This window comes from Arvicola amphibius, chromosome 1 (assembly GCF_903992535.2).
Source record: "Arvicola amphibius chromosome 1, mArvAmp1.2, whole genome shotgun sequence".
NCBI lineage: Eukaryota > Metazoa > Chordata > Mammalia > Rodentia > Cricetidae > Arvicola > Arvicola amphibius.
In genome coordinates, this window is record NC_052047.1 from 121,937,055 (window position 1) to 121,957,980 (window position 20,926).

At 38.1% G+C, this 20,926-nt stretch overlaps 1 protein-coding gene across 9 annotated transcripts in view; it reads left to right on the plus strand.

The window, feature by feature from the left end:
- The window catches only part of Rexo5 (RNA exonuclease 5), a 57,403-nt gene that overhangs the window by 17,748 nt on the left and 18,729 nt on the right, over positions 1–20,926 (plus strand). For 7 of the 9 annotated variants that reach the window (XR_005285039.1, XM_038326340.1, XM_038326358.1 and 4 more), the window contains 7 exons: positions 8,969–9,057; positions 9,963–10,078; positions 13,789–13,927; positions 14,078–14,172; positions 15,295–15,397; positions 18,379–18,482; positions 19,196–19,310. Coding sequence is in view for 8 of the 9 variants with exons in the window: in XM_038326340.1 (XP_038182268.1) it covers positions 8,969–9,057; positions 9,963–10,078; positions 13,789–13,927; positions 14,078–14,172; positions 15,295–15,397; positions 18,379–18,482; positions 19,196–19,310 (761 nt within the window). In the remaining variant the exon portion in view is untranslated. The remainder of the gene's footprint in view (positions 1–8,968; positions 9,058–9,962; positions 10,079–13,788; positions 13,928–14,077; positions 14,173–15,294; positions 15,398–18,378; positions 18,483–19,195; positions 19,311–20,926) is intronic. The other 2 variants (XM_038326381.1, XM_038326397.1) reach the window with 2 other exon arrangements.

Here is a 20,926-nt window from a genome sequence, read left to right on the forward strand (position 1 = left end):
TAAGGGGAACACCTCCACTGCTGGTGGGAGTGCCAACTTGTACAACCACTCTGGTAATCAGTATGGTGGTTTATCAGAATATTGGGAATCAGCCTATCTTGGAACCTAGCAATACCACTATTGAGCAAATACCCAAAAGATGCTTGATTGTTGCAAGGAGCCACTTGTTCATCCTGGCTGCCCAGAACTGAAATAATCAAACAGAAACTATATTATTTAAAAACACTGCTTGACCCATTAGCTCTAGGTTCTTGTTGGTTAACTCTTACATATTAATTTAACCCATTTCTAGTAATCTGTCTATTGCCATGTGGCTGTGGCTTACCTGCCAAAGTTTCAGCACATCTGTCTCTGGTGGTGGCTTCTTGGCTGACTCTGCCTTTCTTTCTCCCAGCATTCAGCTTAGTCCCCACCTAACTCTGTTAAAGGTCCAAAGCAGTTTCTTTATTTATTAACCAATAAAAGCAGCACATAGACAGAAGGACCTTCCACACCATTTCCCCTTTTCTGTTTAAACAAAAGGAAGGCTTTAACTTTAACATAGTAAAATTACATATGACAAAACAGTTATCAAGCAAGAATTACAGTTACAATATTTATATCTACTTTATCTTTTATCACACCACAAGGACACTTACGGCGGTATTTTGTTTGTGCACTAACAAATAAAGCTTGCGTGAAGATCAGAGGGCAGAGCTAGAGTAATTAATGGTAGTGGTCTTGAGGCCTGTATAAACTGACAGGAAGTGATATGGCTAGGCAGAGGCATATAAGGCGGGAGGAGACAGGAGCTCAGCTCTTTTTTTCAGCTGAAGAGTTAGCAAGGTAAGAGTTGGCTGTGGCTTGCTCCTTTGTCAATTAGATCTTTCAACATTTATCCAAGTATCTGGCTACAGGTTTTTATTATTAAGACCAATTAGAACTCATGAAACAGACACTTGCTCAACTATGTTTTTAGCAGCATTATTCCTAGTAGTCAGACCTGGAAACAATGTAGATGCCCCTTAACTGAAGAATGGATAAAGAAAATGTGGCACATTTCACAATGGAGTACCACTCTGGTTAAAAAAAAAAAAAATGACATCATAAAATTTGTAGGCAAATGGATGGAATTAGGGGAAAAAAAATCCTGAGTGAGGTAACCCAGACCCAGAAAGACAGATAAGGTATATACTCACTATAAGTGGATATTAGATACAAAGCAAAGGTTTACCAGGCTACAATCCACAGCCCCAGAGAAGCTAGGTAAAAAGGAGGGCCCTAAGAGAGACACACATGGAGGGCCCCAGAAAAAGGAAATAGTTAAGATCTCCTGGGTAAACTGGGAGTGGGGGGTAGAAGGGAGGGGATGAGAACACGAGGGATCAAGATGGCCAAGTTGGGAAAGGGACAAGGAGGGAGAGCAGTGAAAGAGACATCTTGATAAAGGAAGCCATTGTGGGAGTGGGGAGAAACCTAGTGCTAAGGAAATTCCCATGAAGCCTATTTGTTTTCTTGATGCCCAGTTTTTAAATTTTTTTTTATATTTTAAATATTAACTCTGTCAGTTGTGTAACTGTTAAAGATCTTTCCCATTCTGTAGTGTGCTCTGTTGCCTGATGATGGTGTCTTTTTCTGTACAGAAGCTTTTCACTTTCAAGAGATTCTCTTTATTATTTGTCTTAGTGTCTGTGTTATTGGTGTCCTGTTCAGAAAGTACTTTCCTATGTCAGGACTATTCCCTAGGTTCTCTTATCAAGGTCCTTAATTCATTCAGAGTTGAGTTTTTTGTGTAAAGTCTCTCAACCACTAAAAAGTCTAGGACCAGTTGGCTTCAGCGAAGAATTCTAACAGACTTTTAAAGAAGAATTAATGCCAATATTCTTCACATTATTCTGCAAGATAGAAACTGAAGGAACATTTCCTACCTCTTTTTTATGAGATTTTTACAATTACCCGATACCTAAACTACACTTTTTAGTGGTTGAGAGACTTTAAATACTGCGCTGTTTCACTTAGGGTTATAGGTTTATGTAAATTGCTTATCTGATCTTGATTAAACACTTACGGTTTGTGTATATCAAGAAATTCATCCATTTCTTTTAGGTTTCCACTTCGGTGGAGTACAGATTTTTAAAGTATTTCCTCATGATTCTCTGGATTTTCTTGGTGTCTATTGTATGTTCCCATATTTTTCTCTAATTTTATTACTAATTTGGATATTGTCTGTGTGTGTTTTAGTTAATTTGATTAAGCATTTATCAATCATTGTTTTATCTCAAAGGACAAACTCTTCATTCCATTCATTTTTTATATTGTTTCTATTTTGTTGATTATAGCCCTGAGGTTATGTTTACTGTCTACTCCTTTACTTCTTCTTTGAGGCAGTATTCTTTTTGTTCTAAAGCCTTCAGGTGTGCTGCTAAGTAGCTAATATGAGATCTCTTCAAACTGTTGATGTAGGCACTCAGTGCTCTAAGAATTCACCTCTTAGAGTTCCCTCCTTTGCATCCCATAGGTTTGGGTATGTTGTATATTCATTTGCATTCAACTCTAAAAAGCTTTTAATTTCCTTCTTAATTTCTGTCTTTACTCTTTTTTTTATTCAGTGAGTTGTCTAGTTTCCATGAGTATGTCCATCCAGTTTCTTTGTTGATATCACTGTGGTGACCCACTGTGACCCGACAAGATTCAGAGATATTATTTTAGTTTTCTTCTCTCTGTTGAGGCTTGCTTGTATCTGAGTATGTGATCAGTTTTGGAGAAAGTTTCATGAGCTGCTGTGAAGAACTCGTATTTTTTTATGTTTGGTGAAATGTTCTCTAAAACTCTGGTAGGCCCATTTGATTTATGACATTATTTAACTCCAGAATTTTCTGTTTAGTTTTTGTCTGGATGGCCTGTATATTGGTGAGATTGGGTTATTGAAGTTACCCACTATGGCTGTTTGAGGAACAATATGTGATTTTTAGCTGCAATAGTGTTTCTGTTTTGAATTTGGTCGCCTTTGTGTTTGATACATAAATGTTTTAAGATTAAAATGTCTTATTGGATTTTTCTTTTAATGAGTGTGCAGTGTCCTTCCCAAACTCTTCTTATTAGTTTTGATTTGAAGTCTGTTTTGTCAGTTATTAAAATGGCTACACCTGCTTGCTTCTCAGGTCTATTTGCTTAGACTCTTTTCTATTCTTTTATACCGAGGTTGTGTCTGTCCTTGCCATTAAGGTGTGTTTCTTGGATACAGCAGAAAGAAGGATCCTGTCTTCATATCCAGTCTGTTAGTCTGTGTCTCTTTTGGAGAACTAAGACCATTAACATTGAGACTCATCAATGAACAGTATTTATTGGTTATTTTGTTATTATGGTGTAGTAAATCCTCTTTTGACTTACTAGGTGAATTTGTTAGCTGAAATTGTTTATTCCATGTGTTTTCTTGGGTGCGGTTAACCTCTTCAAACTGAACTTTTCCTTCTGTTCTGTCTATAGAGCTGGATTGGTAATAGATACTGCTTAAATTTGATTTTATCCCGTTTTTATGCTTTTCTTTTTCTATTGTCATTGATAGTTTTGTTGGGTATAGTAGTCTGGGCTGCCACGAAAAATCTCTCAATATGCAGAGCATCTGTCCAGGCCCTTCTAGCTTTCACAGTCTTTACTGAGAAATAAGGTATCTACCTTTGTATGTTACTTATTTTTTCCCCTTGCATCTTTTATTTTTTTGTTTTGTACATTTAGTGTTTTGATTATTATGTATTATGGGAAAATTTTTTCTGGTCTTTTCTATTTGGTATTTTGTATGCTTCTTGTACCTTGATAGGTATACCCTTCTTTAGGCTGGGGAAATTTTCTTCTGTGATTTTGTTGAAAATATTTTTTCATCTCTTTGATCTGCATCTCATCTTCCTTTATTTCTATTATTTGTAGCTTTGGTCTTTCTGTAGTATCCCAGACTTTCTGTATGTTTTGTGCTTAAGTATATTTTTATTTATTAGATTTAACATTTTCTTTGACTGAAGTATTTGACCTTGTTTTCAGCACCCGAGTCTCTCTTTCCATGTCTTGTAATCTGTTGGTGATCCTTACTTCTGAGTTTTTTGCTTGACTTTCTAAATTTTTCATTTCAGTTTATGTTTTCTTTGGTGTTTCTATTTCTTTGTTAGACTCTACTCTCAATTTGTAAATAGTTTTCATTACTTCATTCCACTATTTGTGTTTTAACAGACTTCATTAGAGGATTTTTTCATATCATCTTTATGGTCCTTGAACATATTCACACTTGCTGTTTTAAAGCCCTCATGCTTCGGCTATATTACACTTATCAGGGCCTACTGTAGTAGTACTGGGTTCTGGTGAAGGCATATTATCTTGTTAATGATTGTGTTTTGTGCTGCTTTCTAGGCATCTGGAGTTAGTGACTGAGGTGAGGCTAGATGCCGATGTCTGTTCTGGTTTTTGTTAGGTGATTTTTTTCCATCCTTGGTTTCTCTTGCCCTTTTTGAGTCTTAGTTAAATCTGTCTGCTGCCTAAACGAGAGTGTTTCTGCAGATCAGGGCTTGGAGAGGGGAATAGAAGTGGAGAGAGAGGGGAGACAGATACTGGGAATGTCATGGGCTTTTGAAACTGCAAAACCTGCCCCTATGACACACTTCCAACAATACCACACCCCTAATCTTTCAAAAACAGTTCTAGCCACTGAGGACTAAGCATTTAAATATGAGCTTGTGGGAGCCATTCTTAGTCAAACCACCACTCTCCCTGAGTCTTAGGCTGCCATCAACCTATTTTCTTTTTATATAGATTTTATATATTTACTTATTCTGGGGATTTTATATAAATGGAGTGGTACAGTGTGTGTTTTTGTTTTGTTTTGTTGTAAACGAGTTTCTTTCACTCCACATGTTTTCAAGTCTTATCTGTATTGGCACTTCATTTCCCTTTAGTTTCTATTGATAATCCAGGCATAAGCATGTTATAAATGCATTTATTCATCATGTGGAAAACATTTGAATTGTTCCCATGGTTTGATTTTATGAATGGTGCTGTTATGAATATTTAGGTACCGGATTTTTGTGTGGATGTGTACCTAGTTGTGTAATTGTTGGGCCATATGGTAAGTTTTGAGGAATTATAAGACTATTTGCCAAAATAGCTGCTGTGCCATTGTACGTTCTTACTAGTAATATATGAGTGTTCTGATTTCCACATATCCTTACCAATACTTGTTATTATCTGCCTTTTCATACTGATTCTGTGAAGCGCTGCCTTCTGAGTCTGATTTACATTTCCCTGACAGCTGACGATTTTGAGTACCTTTTTATATATCTTTGGCAAATCATCTGTTGGGAAGCTCTGTCCAACTTTAAATTGGACTCTTTTTATTACTAAATTCCTGGACTTCTTATTTTGAATATAAAGATTTACTTTTAAGAGAACAAGCCATCTGTGAAATGGAGTTAAAATTTAGTTCATATATCTTAAGATTGCCATAGGAGTCAATCAGTTAATGGAGACCGGAGAGATGGCTCAGTGAGTGAGAGCACTTACTTCTCTTAAAGAGGATCTGGGTTTAGTTCCCAGTACACATGGTGGTTCATAACTGCCCTTTAGCTCCAGGGGATCCAGTGCCCTCTTCTGACCTCCACAGGCACCAGGAATGCGCGCGCGCGCGCACACACACACACACACACACACACACACACACACACGGGTAAACCAGTAAATGTAAAAATGTAGATTACTATGTTTTCTAACATGAATACTTTTAAAATATTAAAATTTGGGATTGGAGAGATAACTTAGTTGTTAAGAACACTGACATCTTGTCAGTGTGGCGATTTCTCAGAAAATTAGGAAACAATCTTCCTCAAGATTCAGTAATACCACTTTGGGATATCTATCCAAAGGATGCTCAATTGTGCCACAAGGATATGTGCTCAACTATGTTCATAGCAGTATTGTTTCCAGAACCTGGAAACAATCTAAATGCCCCTCGACTGAAGAATGGATAAGGAAAATGTGGTACATTTACACAATGGAGTACTACACAGCAGAAAAAATAATGACATCTTGAATTTTGCAGGAAAATGGATGGAGCTAGAAAACATTTTGAGTGAGGTAACCCAGACACAGAAAGACAATTATCACATGTACTCACTCATAGGTGGTTTTTAAACATAAAGCAAAGAAAACCAGTCTACAAACCACAATCCCAGAGAACTTAGACAACAATGAGGACACTAAGAGAGACTTACATGATCTAATCTACATGGGAAGTAGAAAAAAGACAAGATCTCCTGAGTAAACTGGGAGCTTGGGGACCTTGGGGGAGGGCTAAAGGGGGAAGGGGAGCAGAGAAAAATGTAGAGCTTAATAAAAATCAATAAAAAAAAAAAAAGAACACTGACATTTCTTCCAGAGGACCCAGGTTTGATTTCTAGCATCTGCATGGTATCTCACAACTGAGGAGGGGTCTAAACGGTATGTGTACATGGGTCTCCCTGGGAGGAAGGAATAGATTTTATGGGTGGACTAGGGATAGGTGGGGATAGGAGTAGGGGAGTAAAGTGGGGGAAATGGAGTCGGGGAAGAGAGTGGGGGAATAGGTGGCTGGAATGGGGGGCTTCTGAGGGTGGTGTGGAAACCTGGTGCTATAGAAACTTCCTAGAATCTATGAAGGTAAGCCTTACTAGTGGGGATACAGAATCTCAATTGTCCATCTCTTGTAGCCAGGTGAGGCTTCCAGTGTCAGGACTAGGTTACATTAAATTGAGTTGTTGACCAAGGAGGTCTCATGGAAATCCCCAAACAATCCAAGAGTATAAGCCAAGACAAAAGGTTGCTCTCTACAAACTGACAATGGGGGCCCCATTGCTGATGACAACACATACACAACTTATTGAACCTGGAGAAGTTGACTGGTTCCTTTATGGAGCCCTCACTCCTACGTTCTAGTCTCTGTGGTACAAGAAGATACTTGCAGGCTGCTGAAAGAGAAACGTACACCCAGCCATGAAACCTTTGACTTACAGTCTATCCCACCAAAAAAATAGCTGCTAGGCCAATGTTGGCACAGAACTTGTGGAAATAGCCAACCAATGTCTGATTTGGTCATTCCACAAGAAAGAAGTCATCCCTGACACTGCTTGAGTGACCAAGAACCAGAGACTAGATAGCCCAGAGAGAAGACCTAACACTAGACAGCCCGGAAACCTAAGGTAAAACCAAACACTACTGGACTGAAAAAAAATCAATAAAGTGATTCCTAATGATATTCTGCTACACTCATAGTTCAGTGCCTTATCCAGTCATCATCAGAGAGGCTTCCAAAGAGAAAAGCAGCTGGGAACAGATGCAGAGACCCACAGCCAGACATTATGCAGAGAAAGACTCTAAATTAGAGGACTCCATCAAATTTCTCCCCTCAGAGCTTAGGGAACCCCACAGGAGAAGAGACGGAGTGGGATACACTAGGAGAACAAGGCCCTCTACTGAATCAACTAAGCAAGGCAAATATGGGTTCACAGAGACTGAAGCAGCAAGCACAAGGCCTATGCCAGATCCTATGGGTGTGTGTCTAAGTGTGCGCTGATTTTTGGGCCTGCCTTTTGACTCTTTTCGTTCTATTGGGTTGTTGTGTCCAGCTTCAATATGATAGCTTTTTCTTCATCTTACTGTATTTTATTTCATCAGATTTGTTGGTTATCTCTTAGAAACCTGTTCTTTTCTAATGAGAGATAGAAAGGAAGTGGATCTAGAGGGGGAGAAGATGTGGAGAGGAACTTGGAGGACTGCAGGGAGGGGAAATTATAATCAGGATATATTGTATGAGAAAGGAATTTATTTTCAATAAAATTTTTAAGAAAGAACATTACTAGTGGCTACAGCACTAAAGAAAATGTCTCTCCCTAGCAATGATTAACTGCCTATAGATCTTCTGGAAGATACATTTTAAACTTTTAATCTCCTTCAAAAGGAAATTTCTGGATACTAGGAGGCAAAAACTGATCCAAAGATTTAATACTCTTCTTAATTCTTGTCAAATAAAATCTACATACTACTTTAGCTGCTTCAGTAACTGTGTGAAGGTAGAAATCTATAATGATTCAAATGTTTTGGATCTCTGAGCTGTGTATGCCTGGTTGTTAGCTTAGTGTATATAATGGAAAGAGTTCCCTGAACCTGCATTGAACCTCTAGAGGGAATTGTCAAGTTATGATTGCAAGAAATTGAAGAACATTTCTGAATAGTGACTTCAGGGAAATCTCAATGATAGAGTTGGGTTTAAGTGCACACAGTGAAAGTTACTCAAACTTTCTGCCTATTACACAGTCTTTTTAGATGTCCACTATGGTGAATAAATCTTTGTCCTATTTTTATTCGCTTTATTTAGAAAAGACGAACGCCACATGGAGTCATTTGGATATGTTGTTCTTTCTCTCCTAGTACCTACATGGGAAGCGTCCAATAACTTTGGGTTAAATTCTTTCTCATAAGAAGAAAGAATGTTTGCTTAGTAACGACCAGGAAGTCCAGGCCCCAGGCTCTCTAAAACAACAGCCTACAATATTCATTCCGAATGTAACAATGGATGGAGAAAAAACTTAATCAGAGAGGTTGCTTCTTGTTTAGTTTTTATAATTAAAGTAACACAAAGAAAGTTCCCAGTAAATATGTTATTTGAGTTCCCCTGGATCTTCAGAGTGGTGTTTATTATGTCCAATAAATAGCTCCGGTAAGCTGGGTGTGTTGCTGCACACCTTTAATTCCAGCACTCAGAAGGCAGAGGCAAGCAGAATTCTGTGAGTTCGAAGCTAGCCTGATCTACAAAGTGAGTTCTAGGACAGGACAGCCAGGACTATTGACACAGAGAAACCCTGTCTCCAACCTGCTTCCCTGCCCCACAAAGAAACAAAACAAAACAAAACAAAAAACCCAAACAAACAAACAAAAACAAGTAGCTCCAATGAATATTTACTTCCTTTTCTCCTAGGTTCTCCTAACTGTGAAAACTTTATCCTTGCCAAGTGTAATGGTTCCATAACAGATAACAGTCCACTCTTTGGACTTAGTTGTCAAATGGTAAGTAATGCTTTGATTTTTCAGAGCATGTTGTAAACTATAGTGTATGACGATTTCATGAATTCAATGTACCAGTAAACTCATGTCTTTTGACTTTTCGTTTAAATAGCTGAAAGTGGCCCCTTTTAAAAAAACTTGGATCTATATTACAAATGAAAGATTAGTTTTAAGTTTCCTAAGTAGTTTCTGTGCTTAATCATGTTTTTAACATCAGAAAAAAATGGTTTTTTTTTGAACAAATATTCTATTCTGTGGCTGCCATGAAGACTCTGCCTTAATTACTATGGGCTTAGGTTTTACACAATGAAGATTAGAAATAGGATTTCCCTGCTAATTTAGTAATTCTTCCAAAGACAGGTACATCCTTTCCGTGCAGTACTTGTAAATAGTTTTGGTTCTTGTTAGTTTGTATACTGGTCTTGCCTGTTAATGATTGTCCCTAACCCCTCTCGGCTTTAGTTTCTCCTTCGATGAAGTAGGTAGTAATTAAGGCTACGCTATATATTTAGAGTGTGCTTAGTAAAAGTGGTGGTTCTTAGCCGTAGTGATGAGTAATACATAGTCTGTCGATGATAGATACAATTATATTGGTACTATTATCTTCATTCAAAAATAAGTAAAACAAGATCTCCTTGTATAGCTCAAGTTGACTTTGAACTTTTGATCTTGCCTTAGCCTCCCTAGCCATTCACCATTTTCCAGAACAAGTATTGCCATTGCTTCCAGTGAACATGGTGTTCAGCAAATACCAACTTCAGTTTCATTCATACTAGATCCTTTCGAAAACAAGCATCTTTGCTGTGCTGGCAGGAATCGTGGTAGCTGAGTGTAGGTGGTTGCTGATACAGTGTACATATTAAAGGGGAGTAACAGCTTCTGCAGTTCAGCAGTATTTTGTCTTCTAGTGCCTTACATCCAAGGGGAGAGAACTAACACGCATCTCACTGGTTGCTGAAGGAGGCCATTGTATTATGGATGAACTGGTCAAACCTGAATTCAAGATTATGGACTCCTTTACTAGGTATTCTTTTCATTGTTGTTGTTGTTTTTTGTTTTTTGAGACAGGGTTTCTCTGTGTAGCCCTGGCTGTCCTGGAACTCACTTTGTAGACTAGACTGGCCTTAAACACCTCTACCTCCCAATTGCTAGGGTTAAAGTTATGTACCACTATACCTGGCTAATTTTAGTCTTAATAATTTTTATATTTCCAAAGATTATCATAAAACTTCAGAAGTACATGATGATTGGACAAAGTAAAAAACAGTGAAACATTATTTTTGGTGACTGAAGTTGTACCCATGCATTCATGTTTACTTAGGCATAGAGAGCTAGAGAGACCATATTAAAGATATAGGCTGTTCTACTAGAGAGCTGATAATTAAATAGTATTTCTAGAAAATAGTCATATGCAGCAAAAAGACATATAAAATCATTTTGTCATAGTATCGTAAAAAGGTGAGAATATATGTCTTTTAAAAAGACGATGCAAATGTCAAATTAGAGAATGTTTTTAAACAACTGCAAAGTAGAATACTCTTACCATTTAAAAGGATATGATTAAATTCATTTATTGACATTCAAATGTAATCACAAAACAGAACATGTGAAATATATCTATAAACATATGCATATCAAAAAGTGGAAGGATATTTACTAAAATGGAAAAAATATAACCTTCGGATAATGAAGTTATGGTATTATTATTATTATTATTATTATTATTAGTGTTTATTTTTGAGATAGTTTTTTAATTCTAACATCTCTCCCTCCTCTTTCCTCCCTCTCTGCTCTTCAAATTCTTGGCCTCTCTTCTGCATCAATTGTTACTGATACATTCATATATGTATTTGTATATACATACAAATTCTCAAATATAACCTGTTGAGTCTATATTATGTTACTTGTATTTTTTCAGGATTGTCTGTTTGTCACTAGACAACCAATTCATTAGCTTTTCCCTGGACAGGGCCACTTCTTACACTCACACTCCTGTAGGCAGAGTTTTCTGTGTCTCTGTAGTCATTCCCCAAATAACTGCAAGAGACTTAATATTAATTATAAGCGCTTAAGCAATAACTTAGGCTAATTTCCAGCTAGCTCTTACAACTTAAATTAACCAATTTTTATTAATCTATATTCTGCCACATGGCATTACCTCTTTTTGATTTCAATCTCCTGTTTCCTCTCCATGTCTGGCTAGCAACTCCTCTGACTCTGCCCTTCTTCTTCCTGGTGTTCTTGTCCCTGAAAAATCCTGCCTAGCTAGTGACCAATCAGCTTTTTATTACCAGTGAGAACAGTACATGTTTTACAATGTACAAAGATTCTTCCACAGCACATCCTCAGCTTTCCTCATTTTTTCCTTTATGTAGGGTTGAGCCCTCATTGTCTTTTCCCCATGCAGTTTGGCATGTTCATTGGTGCCTTCTTGTTAAACTCACGTTTGGGCAGTCACGTTGGTGAGACTTTTGTGGGTGTAGCTTCTGACATCACTCAGAGATGCATTCTCACAGCAAAGTCCCTGGTCAGCTCTTACAATCTTTCTGCCCCTCGCCCTCCATGTTTCCTGAGCCTTAGATGTGGGAGTGTTCTGTCGATATATCCATTGGGATTGGACTCTACAACTCTGCATTTTGACTGGTTGTGGTTTTCTGTAGTGGTCTCTGTTTCAAAGAAAAGTTTCCTTGATTAGGGGTGAAGACGATACTTCTCTGTGGGTATAATATAAATATTTATACATTGTTTTTAGGGATTATGCTAGCTTAGTAAATTAGTGGTTGTAGATTCTCCCCTAATAACCGTGACATCACTGTAGCTAGGTTTCTAGTACCAGGCATGATATCCCTCTTGTTGAGTGGGTCTTAAGTCCAATTAGAGAGGAACTGATAGCCACCATAGTCTGTGCAACATTACTGTACCCATAGGGCTATCCTGCCATGCTGCTTGTTGATGTGGTCCACATGCACCATAGCATGGTAGGACGGTTGGTTGCCTTTCTCCTTTGGAAGCTTGCATGCACCTTCTGGTACCGTGAAATCTAGTCCTCGGGGAGGGAGATTCAGATCAGTTCCAGCTCAGGGGCTTCTGGGCCCTGTTTCTGAAGTGCATGGTGTCTTCAGCCATAAGGACTTACCTTCTACCTCAGGGAGTAACCAAGGGCAAAAGCAGTAGGCTGTATGTTTTGGAAGTCTCTTAGACAGCCTTGGCTAACAACTTAAAAGAGGGCTTCTCATGTCTAGCATTGGGGGTTTTTGTTAGGTGCTCTTTGACTCTTGGAGAGAGCACCTTCAGACCAAATGAGAAAAGTTATATTTCTACACTAAATTTTGTTCATTATAGGTTGATTGGTTTAATTGTTTTTTAGGTAAATAATTAATAGGTTGGTTCCTTGTGACCTTTTCAGCTGTCCATATTGTTATTTTACCTTCCTTCTCCTCCCTAAGGAGCCCTTCCTTTCCCCATTTCCCTTATCAGATCACTTATATTCTCTTTACCCTCTTCCCATCCGTTTCTATAGTCACCTCCTTTCCCTTCTTTAAGGAGTCCCCTGCTTTTTATTACCCTGATCAGATACTTGCACCCTGCTATTCCCCTTTGTACTGACAGTGGTCTTGTTTTACTCCCCTGGTTTCTGCAGTTACTATAGGGTATGTACTCACATCTGAAGATTTGAAGCTAGGAGCTTCCAATAAGAGAGACTGGAGTGATTGTCTTTCTGAGTACGGGGAACCTCACTTAATATGATATTTTCTAGGTCCATCTACTTAACTGTAGAGTTCATGACTTTGTTTTTCTTTACAGCTGAGTAGTATTCCATAGCGAATGTGTACCACATTTTCATTATCTATTTGTCACTAGTAGGACATGTAGGTTGTTCATATATTCTAGGTACTGTAAAGACAACAGCAGTGAACATGGCTAAGCGAGTATTAGTGCAGTAAGATATCAAGTCCTTTGGGTATATCCCAAGAAGAGGTATAGCTGGGTCATATGGTAGATTGATTTTTAGCTTTTTGAGAATTCTCCACACTGGTTTCCACAGTGGCTGTAGCAGTTTGCAACCCCATCAGCAGTGAATGACACTTCCTTTCCCCACATCTCCAGTACTTGTTGTCCATTGTTGGTATTTGCTATTCTGCCTGGGGTAAGATAAAATCTCAAACTTATTGTGATTTTATTTTCCTAATTGCTAGGACAGATGAACATTTTTTAAGGTATTTTTCTTTTGAGAACTCTCTATTCAGGTCCTAGGCCAATTTTTTTTTTTTTTAAATGGGTCATAGTTTTGTTGGTTTGGTTTGGTTTGGTTTAGTTTTTTTACCCTTTTTTTTTTTTTTTTGAGTTCTTTGTATATTTTGGCTATTAAACCTTTGCTAGATGTGTAGCTGACAAAGACTCTCTCTTATTCTATAGGTTCTTCTTCACCCAATTGATTGCTTCTTTGGCTCTGCAAGAGCTTTTTAGTTTTATAATGTCCTGTTTGTCAGCTGTTAACCTTAATTCTTAGGCAAATGGAGCCTTCTTCAGGAAGTTCTTTCTTACATCTACATCATATACAGTACTGCCCATGTTCTCCTATAGAAGTTTATGATTGATTTTTTTTTAACTTCTCTGCTTATTTGGATCTTCAGCTTTTTTCTGTAATAGGTATATATTAAGTATAATTTTTCAAAACGTGTCCTTGGAGAAAAGCTGATATTTTAGTCTCTATTTCTCTCTCTTTATGAAAAGTTTTTCAGGAATCACGAAGAAGATTCTTAACCCAGTGCCAACCGAACTCAAAGATGTACAGAATCTCCTAAGACAGCTGCTTCCTCCTGACGCTGTGTTAGTGGGCCATTCCCTAGACTTGGATCTCAAAGTATTAAAAGTGTGTATCTGCTTTAAGACCTTATTCTCTAATAGAAAAGTGCGTTTCATTTACCTAAGATGTAAAGACTTGGACTTTTAACTCCCAAGCCTCCTCCCTGTTTTTTACTTTAGCATAAGGTGCTATTTATTCATTATTTTTCCTCCTCAGATGATACACCCATATGTTATTGATACCTCGCTGCTTTATATCGGGAAGCAGTGCAGAAGATTTAAGCTAAGATTCTTAGCCAAAGTTATTTTGGGGTAGGTTTATACATGTTTTGGTGTTGTCCTGGTATATTGTACATAAATTAATATGTATTATCCAATCCTGTCTTGGTTGTCTCTCTCAATTTATAAACATTACTCCCTCTAATTCTTATGAAATAAAGAAATTAAGGGAATACAGTTGAACCTCACAGGGCAGGCGTGTAATCTCAGCTATTTTGAAGATGGAGGTAGGAGACTCTCAAGTTCAAGGATTTCCTAGTCTCTAAAGTGATTTTAAGGTTATCTTGAGCAATTTGGTGAGACCTTCTCTAATTATGAAAAGTTTAAAAACAAATGTATTTTGGTGGCAAGATGACTCAATAGGAAACAAACCTTATAGCCTATGTTCTATCCCTGGGTGAACTAACTCCCATAAGTTGTCCTCTGCCCAACCACACACACATATGCACATATGTGCACACTCCCCACACATAAATATAATTTAAAAAATTTTTAAAGGAAGTTGTAATAGAACATTTACATATCATTTGTAAGACCCTATATTCAGTCCCTAAAACCATGGAATTTCAAAGTGTAGCATACTTAAATTGAATATGTCTTGTAGTCTTGAAGCATATAAGTGCATGTTCATTATAACATGGTTCAAAATGGAAAGAAAATTGTAGAAGACTATTAAGTTATGGTTATTTATTATTCAAAGGAATATGATAGATCTGTATATGCTAATATGGAAAACTCTAAGATATTACTTAGAATAAAATAGAGTTGCTGAGTAGGATCTATATATAGATATTGATCAACATAAATCTATGTGTATTTAAGATTTTTCATAAACAACCAAGAAAATTATTTAAATGTATAGATACTTACATATGAATAAAAATCTTCTGGAAGGAAACTTTTAACTGATACCGCTAAGAGTGGGCCTGATCTTGGCTAATCTTTGTTTCCTGTGGTATACTTCTGTTATCAAAGCCATCCCATGTTGTCTGGATGTGCAGCACCTCTCTTGAGGCCTGGCAGTTGAGCAGAGAAAGGGAATCTTGATGGTTGTAGTGCAAATCTGATTGCTACAATGGTGAAACTTTTATATTGTGGTTAAAAGAAATAATCATTAAAAATATTTCCATATATACATTTCATCTTCATTTCTAGGAAGGATATACAGTGTCCAGACAAGCTTGGTCATGATACCATAGAAGAAGCTAGAACAACTCTTGAATTAGTTCGGTATTTTCTTAAGTATGGGCCAAAGAAGGTTAGTATCTAGTATCTTTGACCAGTCCCTTTGGCTTTCTTAATATTATGAGACTGAATCAGATATCCATAGATCATTATTTCTGTTCCTACCTTTCTGTACAAAACTAGCAATGTAGTTAAGGTTAAAATTAAGGCCCATATCACTAACATATTGACAAAGTATATAATAAAGTCTCTGAAGTTAGTTTTTATCTATTTTTTAAGTGTTGGCTATGGAGTTTCTAGTTATATCAACTGGCAGTTGCTCTGAATAACTTGTTTCTAAATCTGTAAAATGTAAATATGTAGTTTGCTGGAATAGTATTGAGGGCAGATAACTAAATATAAAGCTGGTGATGATGATCATTGAATTGATAGTGTTTATGGTAATTAGCTTGTTCTGTAGGAATAGGTGCACATTCCATTGTTTGAGCAGCAGTTTAGTGGATAGAGATTTGAAAAGGACAGTTTCAGAAAGACTTTGTGAAATTATTTTGTTGGTGGTTTTCTTGAAGCACTGTCTTGCTGTACAACCAGGAGGCCTGTAACTTACTATGTAGATATGGCCCAGACTGGTTTCAAATTTATGGTGATTGTACTACCTCTTCCTTCCAAGTGCTTGGATAAAAGGACCTGTGGGGACAGAGTTTTGGTTGAAGGTAAACTGAAAAGAGATAGGTAAGTAAGTAATCAGATAATAGTAAAACCCCGTCTCTTTGGAGGCTGCACCAGACAGACCCTGCAGACCAGCTCAGCTCCTTAGGAGAGGAAAATGAAAAGGGAAAGAGTAAAGAAAGGGGAAAATAAGCAGTAGAAGAGAAAACTAAGCAGGACCTGGCTGTCATGCCAAATTGATACTGAGTATTAAATAAGGGTGAGATGAACATGCGGGGAGAGAGTCAGATGGGATATAGAATATGAGAACTCTGATGGCTGGGGTTCAATTTTGAGTCACATTTCTTGGCTCTGAGAAACCCATGCCACCTGTGCTAGTTCCTCTGTGATAGGAGGTCCTGTTCTCCTCTGAGTTTTTCTTTAGATGATTGGATTACAGGACTAGTTCTGTCTGCAGGCAGTACTTCACAAGTGGAATTGCAAATGCTAGGAATACCTCTGTGTGTTCCTTCAACGTTGGGCTTGTGACTTGCGATTGATTCCACCCCTATATAATCATTCCACTGTCCAATGGGCTGCTTGGAGTCTTAGCTGTCTATGAGGACACTGTATGAAGTGCTGTCACAAAATTCCCCTGATGGATATAGTTCCTTACTACTTTGTCCAGGGTGGAGGACACTGAGAGTCTCTCAGCTTCAGACTCACTTTCTTTCTCCACAGTCTGCAGCCTGGGCTCTGTTGCTCTGATCCAGATGCTGCACCTTGTTCTAAGTCCCTGTGCTCTTCCTAAGATCTTGATGGGTCCCCTGATCTATGGGATAATAGCAGAGGTGGGGAATGATGAGTGTTGTAGAGGTCTTGAGTTTTAGACCCCTCACCCTCACCCCTCTGGAGCTGTCTGGGGGTTGCTGAGGCACTGACCTATGCTGACGGGTTTATGAAAACTAGATTCAGCCTTTGCCATCTCTTCCCCGCTGCCCAGTATTCTCATCATTTGTTTCTACAATTGACATCAGGATAAATTCTTCCTGGAGCCATCGATTATGACCTGCTAACTGGTTATGATAAAACTGCCTCTGCCAAGGCAGGCAGATCTCTGTGAATTCAAGGCCAGCCTGACCTACAGGCTCTAAAGCTACAGAGAAATTCTGTCTCAAAAAACCACAAACAAACAAAACCTGCCTCTGCCTCTCAGTGTGCCAGTTCCTCTTTGGGCACCTAACTGAATTGTACCTCCTTCACTCTTTAAGAATGGTTGACTTTTTAACAGACTGTGATAGCACATATGTTCTCATAGAGGAGCTCAGCAGTGGCTCCTCTGAGAATGGTGGGACAAACAAAAAATGGTTTGTTTTGTCATTTAGATTTATGTATTTTATGTGTATTTATTTTATGTTTTTTTTTTTTTCTTTTCGAGACAGGGTTTCTCTGCAGCTTTTAGAGCCTGTCCTGGAGCTAGCTCTTGTAGACCAGGCTGGTCTTGAACTCACAGAGATCCGCCTGCCTCTGCCTCCCGAGTGCTGGGATTAAAGGCATGCGCCACCACCACCTGACTTATTTTATGTTTTTGCCTGTGTGAATGTCTGTGCACCATGTGCATGCCTGGTGCTGGTGTAGGCCAGAAGAGGGGAATGGGATTCCCTGAAAGTGGAGTTACAGATGGTTGTGAACCACCACGTGGGTGCTAGGAACTGAACCCAGGTTCTTTATAAGAGCAGCAGGTACTCTTAACCACTGAGCCATCCGTTGAATTCCATTTTTTGTTGTTGTTGTTTTTCGAGACAGGGTTTCTTTATGTAGCTTTGGAGCCTGTCCTAGAACTTGCTATGTAGACCAGGCTGGTCTCAAGCTCACAGAGATCCCACTGCCTCTGCCACCTGAGTGCTGGGATTAAAGGCGTGCATCACCACCTGACCTGGCAAAAATATGTTGTTTTTTTAAATAGTTGTTTTATCTTACTTTCCAAGTGGATTCCCACTTTATGAACAAAAATAAATATCAATTATACTTTTGATAGTCTAATTTTGTATTAATATACTGACTTTTTTGGCGTTGCATTAAAAGTCATTGTTTTTCATTTCTAAAAGTTAGAGAGAAATACATGCTAAGAGACTAAGGAATGGTGAGCCAGAATTGCCGTCACTTTCCACTCAGCCCACTTGGCTCTGTGAAACCGTCTTCATGTAGTGTTAGTAGCTGGTGGCAGGTTGTTGCTCTTGGCTAAGCTGTCATAAAACCATCTGATACTATTGAAGCCAGCTTGTGCCTGAGGGCCGTGACATAGCCATGATTCTAGAGAAGCAGAGAATAACATTTAAGTGATTTTTTTCGCCTCAAATTCTGTACAAAAACTTAAATAACTTTTACCACTTTATTTTCTTACAGATTGCAGAGCTCAATTTGGAGGCACTAGCTAGTCGTGAAGAACTGAAAGCAGCCAGTCAAGAACCAGAAAAGAAGGGAGGACCTACTAAGCCCCCAAATATGAGGCAATGTTTTCCATTTCAAATAAGAGCAAAGGAAAATTAAGGATGTACTTACTAGTTTTCTGACTATGACCAATGTCTAAAATGATATTTAAAAAAAAACGCAGAAATAATTGAACTAAGGATTATTACAAGAGAAGATAGAGCTTTTTAATCCCAGAACTCAGGAGGCAAAGACAGATGGTTCTCTGTGAGTTCAAGATCAGTCTGGTCTACAAAGAAAGTTCTGGGACATCCAGGGCTATGCTGAGAGACCCTATCTTGGGGTGGTAGGGAAAGAAGAGAATGCTAGTCTTGTTGATGTTTTTAAGTTAGAAAACTTAGCTTGTAGCCTTTAAAGCAGATTGGAGAAACACACACATCCACACTCAGAAACGGTTTGATTTCAGACCATGATGAGTTATCAGATCCTTAGATTGTGACTTCAATCTTGATTGATAGCTTTAGGTATATTTCTTATTTATTTTCCCTCCTCTTAGGGTAACACCATCTAATTTGATTTTCTGCAGTGATGAAATATTCTGGAGAATATGAAAAACACTTATCACATATGACTAATGCAGTTGATTAACTGGGCTTTTAATTTTAATTAAATTTGTATAGCTAAATATTGCTACTGACTACTATATTGGCAAACATTATAGGGACAAAATTTAACTAGCAAGTCATAACCGAAAAATGACTATTCTTATTTTAATCTCTTTAATGCTTTACAGTGTTTTAGAATGCCTGGACTCGATGGGTCAGAAACTCCTTTTCTTGACTCGGGATATAGATGAACTTTCTTCTTCTAGAAACTGTCTAACTATTAAGTGTTCTTCAAATAAAGAGGTGAATGACCTATCATATCTTTGTAGTAAGTGTAACACTTTGTATAACCCCTGGGAATGCCAAGAATTTGCACCAGTAACCCTGGCTAACATGAGCAAGTCTGGCTTCTGCCTCAATTGTATGGAGCACATTTAAGTCTGTTACTTCATAGAAGCAGAGCTGTTAGCTGTCAGTGTCTGCTTTCAGAGACCAGTGGGCTTGGCCTTGCATGCCACTTAGAACTTCTGTTTCTAGTATATGGAGTTGTTTATTTTTGGAGCCTGACTCTATCTTTTTATATTTTATCTGTCATTGTTCTGTGTGTATTTATTTGTCTTCCCTCCCTATTTAGCACTGGAATTATAAGTATGCTGCCATTTCTGACTTTTTATTTACATATAGCCAAACTCAGGTCTTTGTGCTAGCTCAGCAAGCTGTTTACTTTCCTGAGCCCTGGAAATGTTCTCTTATTTGACAATTTATTTAGGTATATTACTTTTTTCTTGGTATATGTATGGGTATTTTGCCTGTAAGCCCATGCCTAGTGCCTATGGAGCCCAGAAAAAGGTATCAGATCCTGAGATACTGGAGTTACAGGCAATTGTGAGTTCCCATATGAGAGCTGGGAATTGAGCCTAGGGCTTCTGGAGGAACAGGGTATCAACTAAGTCACCATTTTGCCCTACAATTGCTCTTTGTTAATTTAAAATTCTTTAAGAGAATTTCATGTGTGAATACTACATTTCCATCCTTTCTTCTACCTCCTCCAACTGCCACATCAAATTAATAGCCTCTTATTTAACATTATCATTTTATATATACACAAATTTAAGTGTGTGTGTGTGTGTGTGTGTGTGTGTGTGTGTGTGTGTGTCCCTTCTATTTAGTGTTGTTCATATGTGTTTAGGGCTTGACCAGTTGGGATTGGATAACCTATCAGGGAGCTTATCTCTAGAGAAGACTGATTCTGCTTCTCCAAATTTTCCCCATCTGGCTGGCAATGTCAGCTGGTGTTGTCCATATGCAGATACTGTTTAGGCAAGTGTATTGTTGAGAGTTCATAGGTAGAGCTTTTCAATCATGCTTAGAAGATGCTGTCTTACAACAGGCATCCCGGTGTTTTGTTCTTAGGGCCCATTCAGTAGGAGAGAATTCACTTCTGGGGCCACAAACCTAGCTACTTTCCCATGGCTAGTGAGGTCATGAATCTTAGAAGAGGACCTATTACTGCCACTTTCCTAAACTAGTATACTTTCTAACTGCAGACTAAACACTTACTCTCCTAACCCTAGGTTAGTGCAGCTGCTTCTATAGCAGGTGAAGGGAACAGGTTTTCTGTTCCCTTTCCTGAACCTTGGGTATAAGGGTTGTGATGGAGATGTATGAACTGGGGCCGGGACTCCACAGTCCATTTTTCTCTGCTTTCTGACTGGTTGTGGATTTGTGTAATAGCCTTCACCTGATATAGATATCAGCTGTAAAGTCTAGGAACCATAATAGTGATGAACCTGGAAAAAGTTAATTCTAAGCTGTATATTTTAGTGGTGTTAAGATTTATAGTATACATATCATAGTAGTTACTACAATTTACTTTCTATAATAGCACACCTTTTCATGTGTAAGAATCTTACAACCAT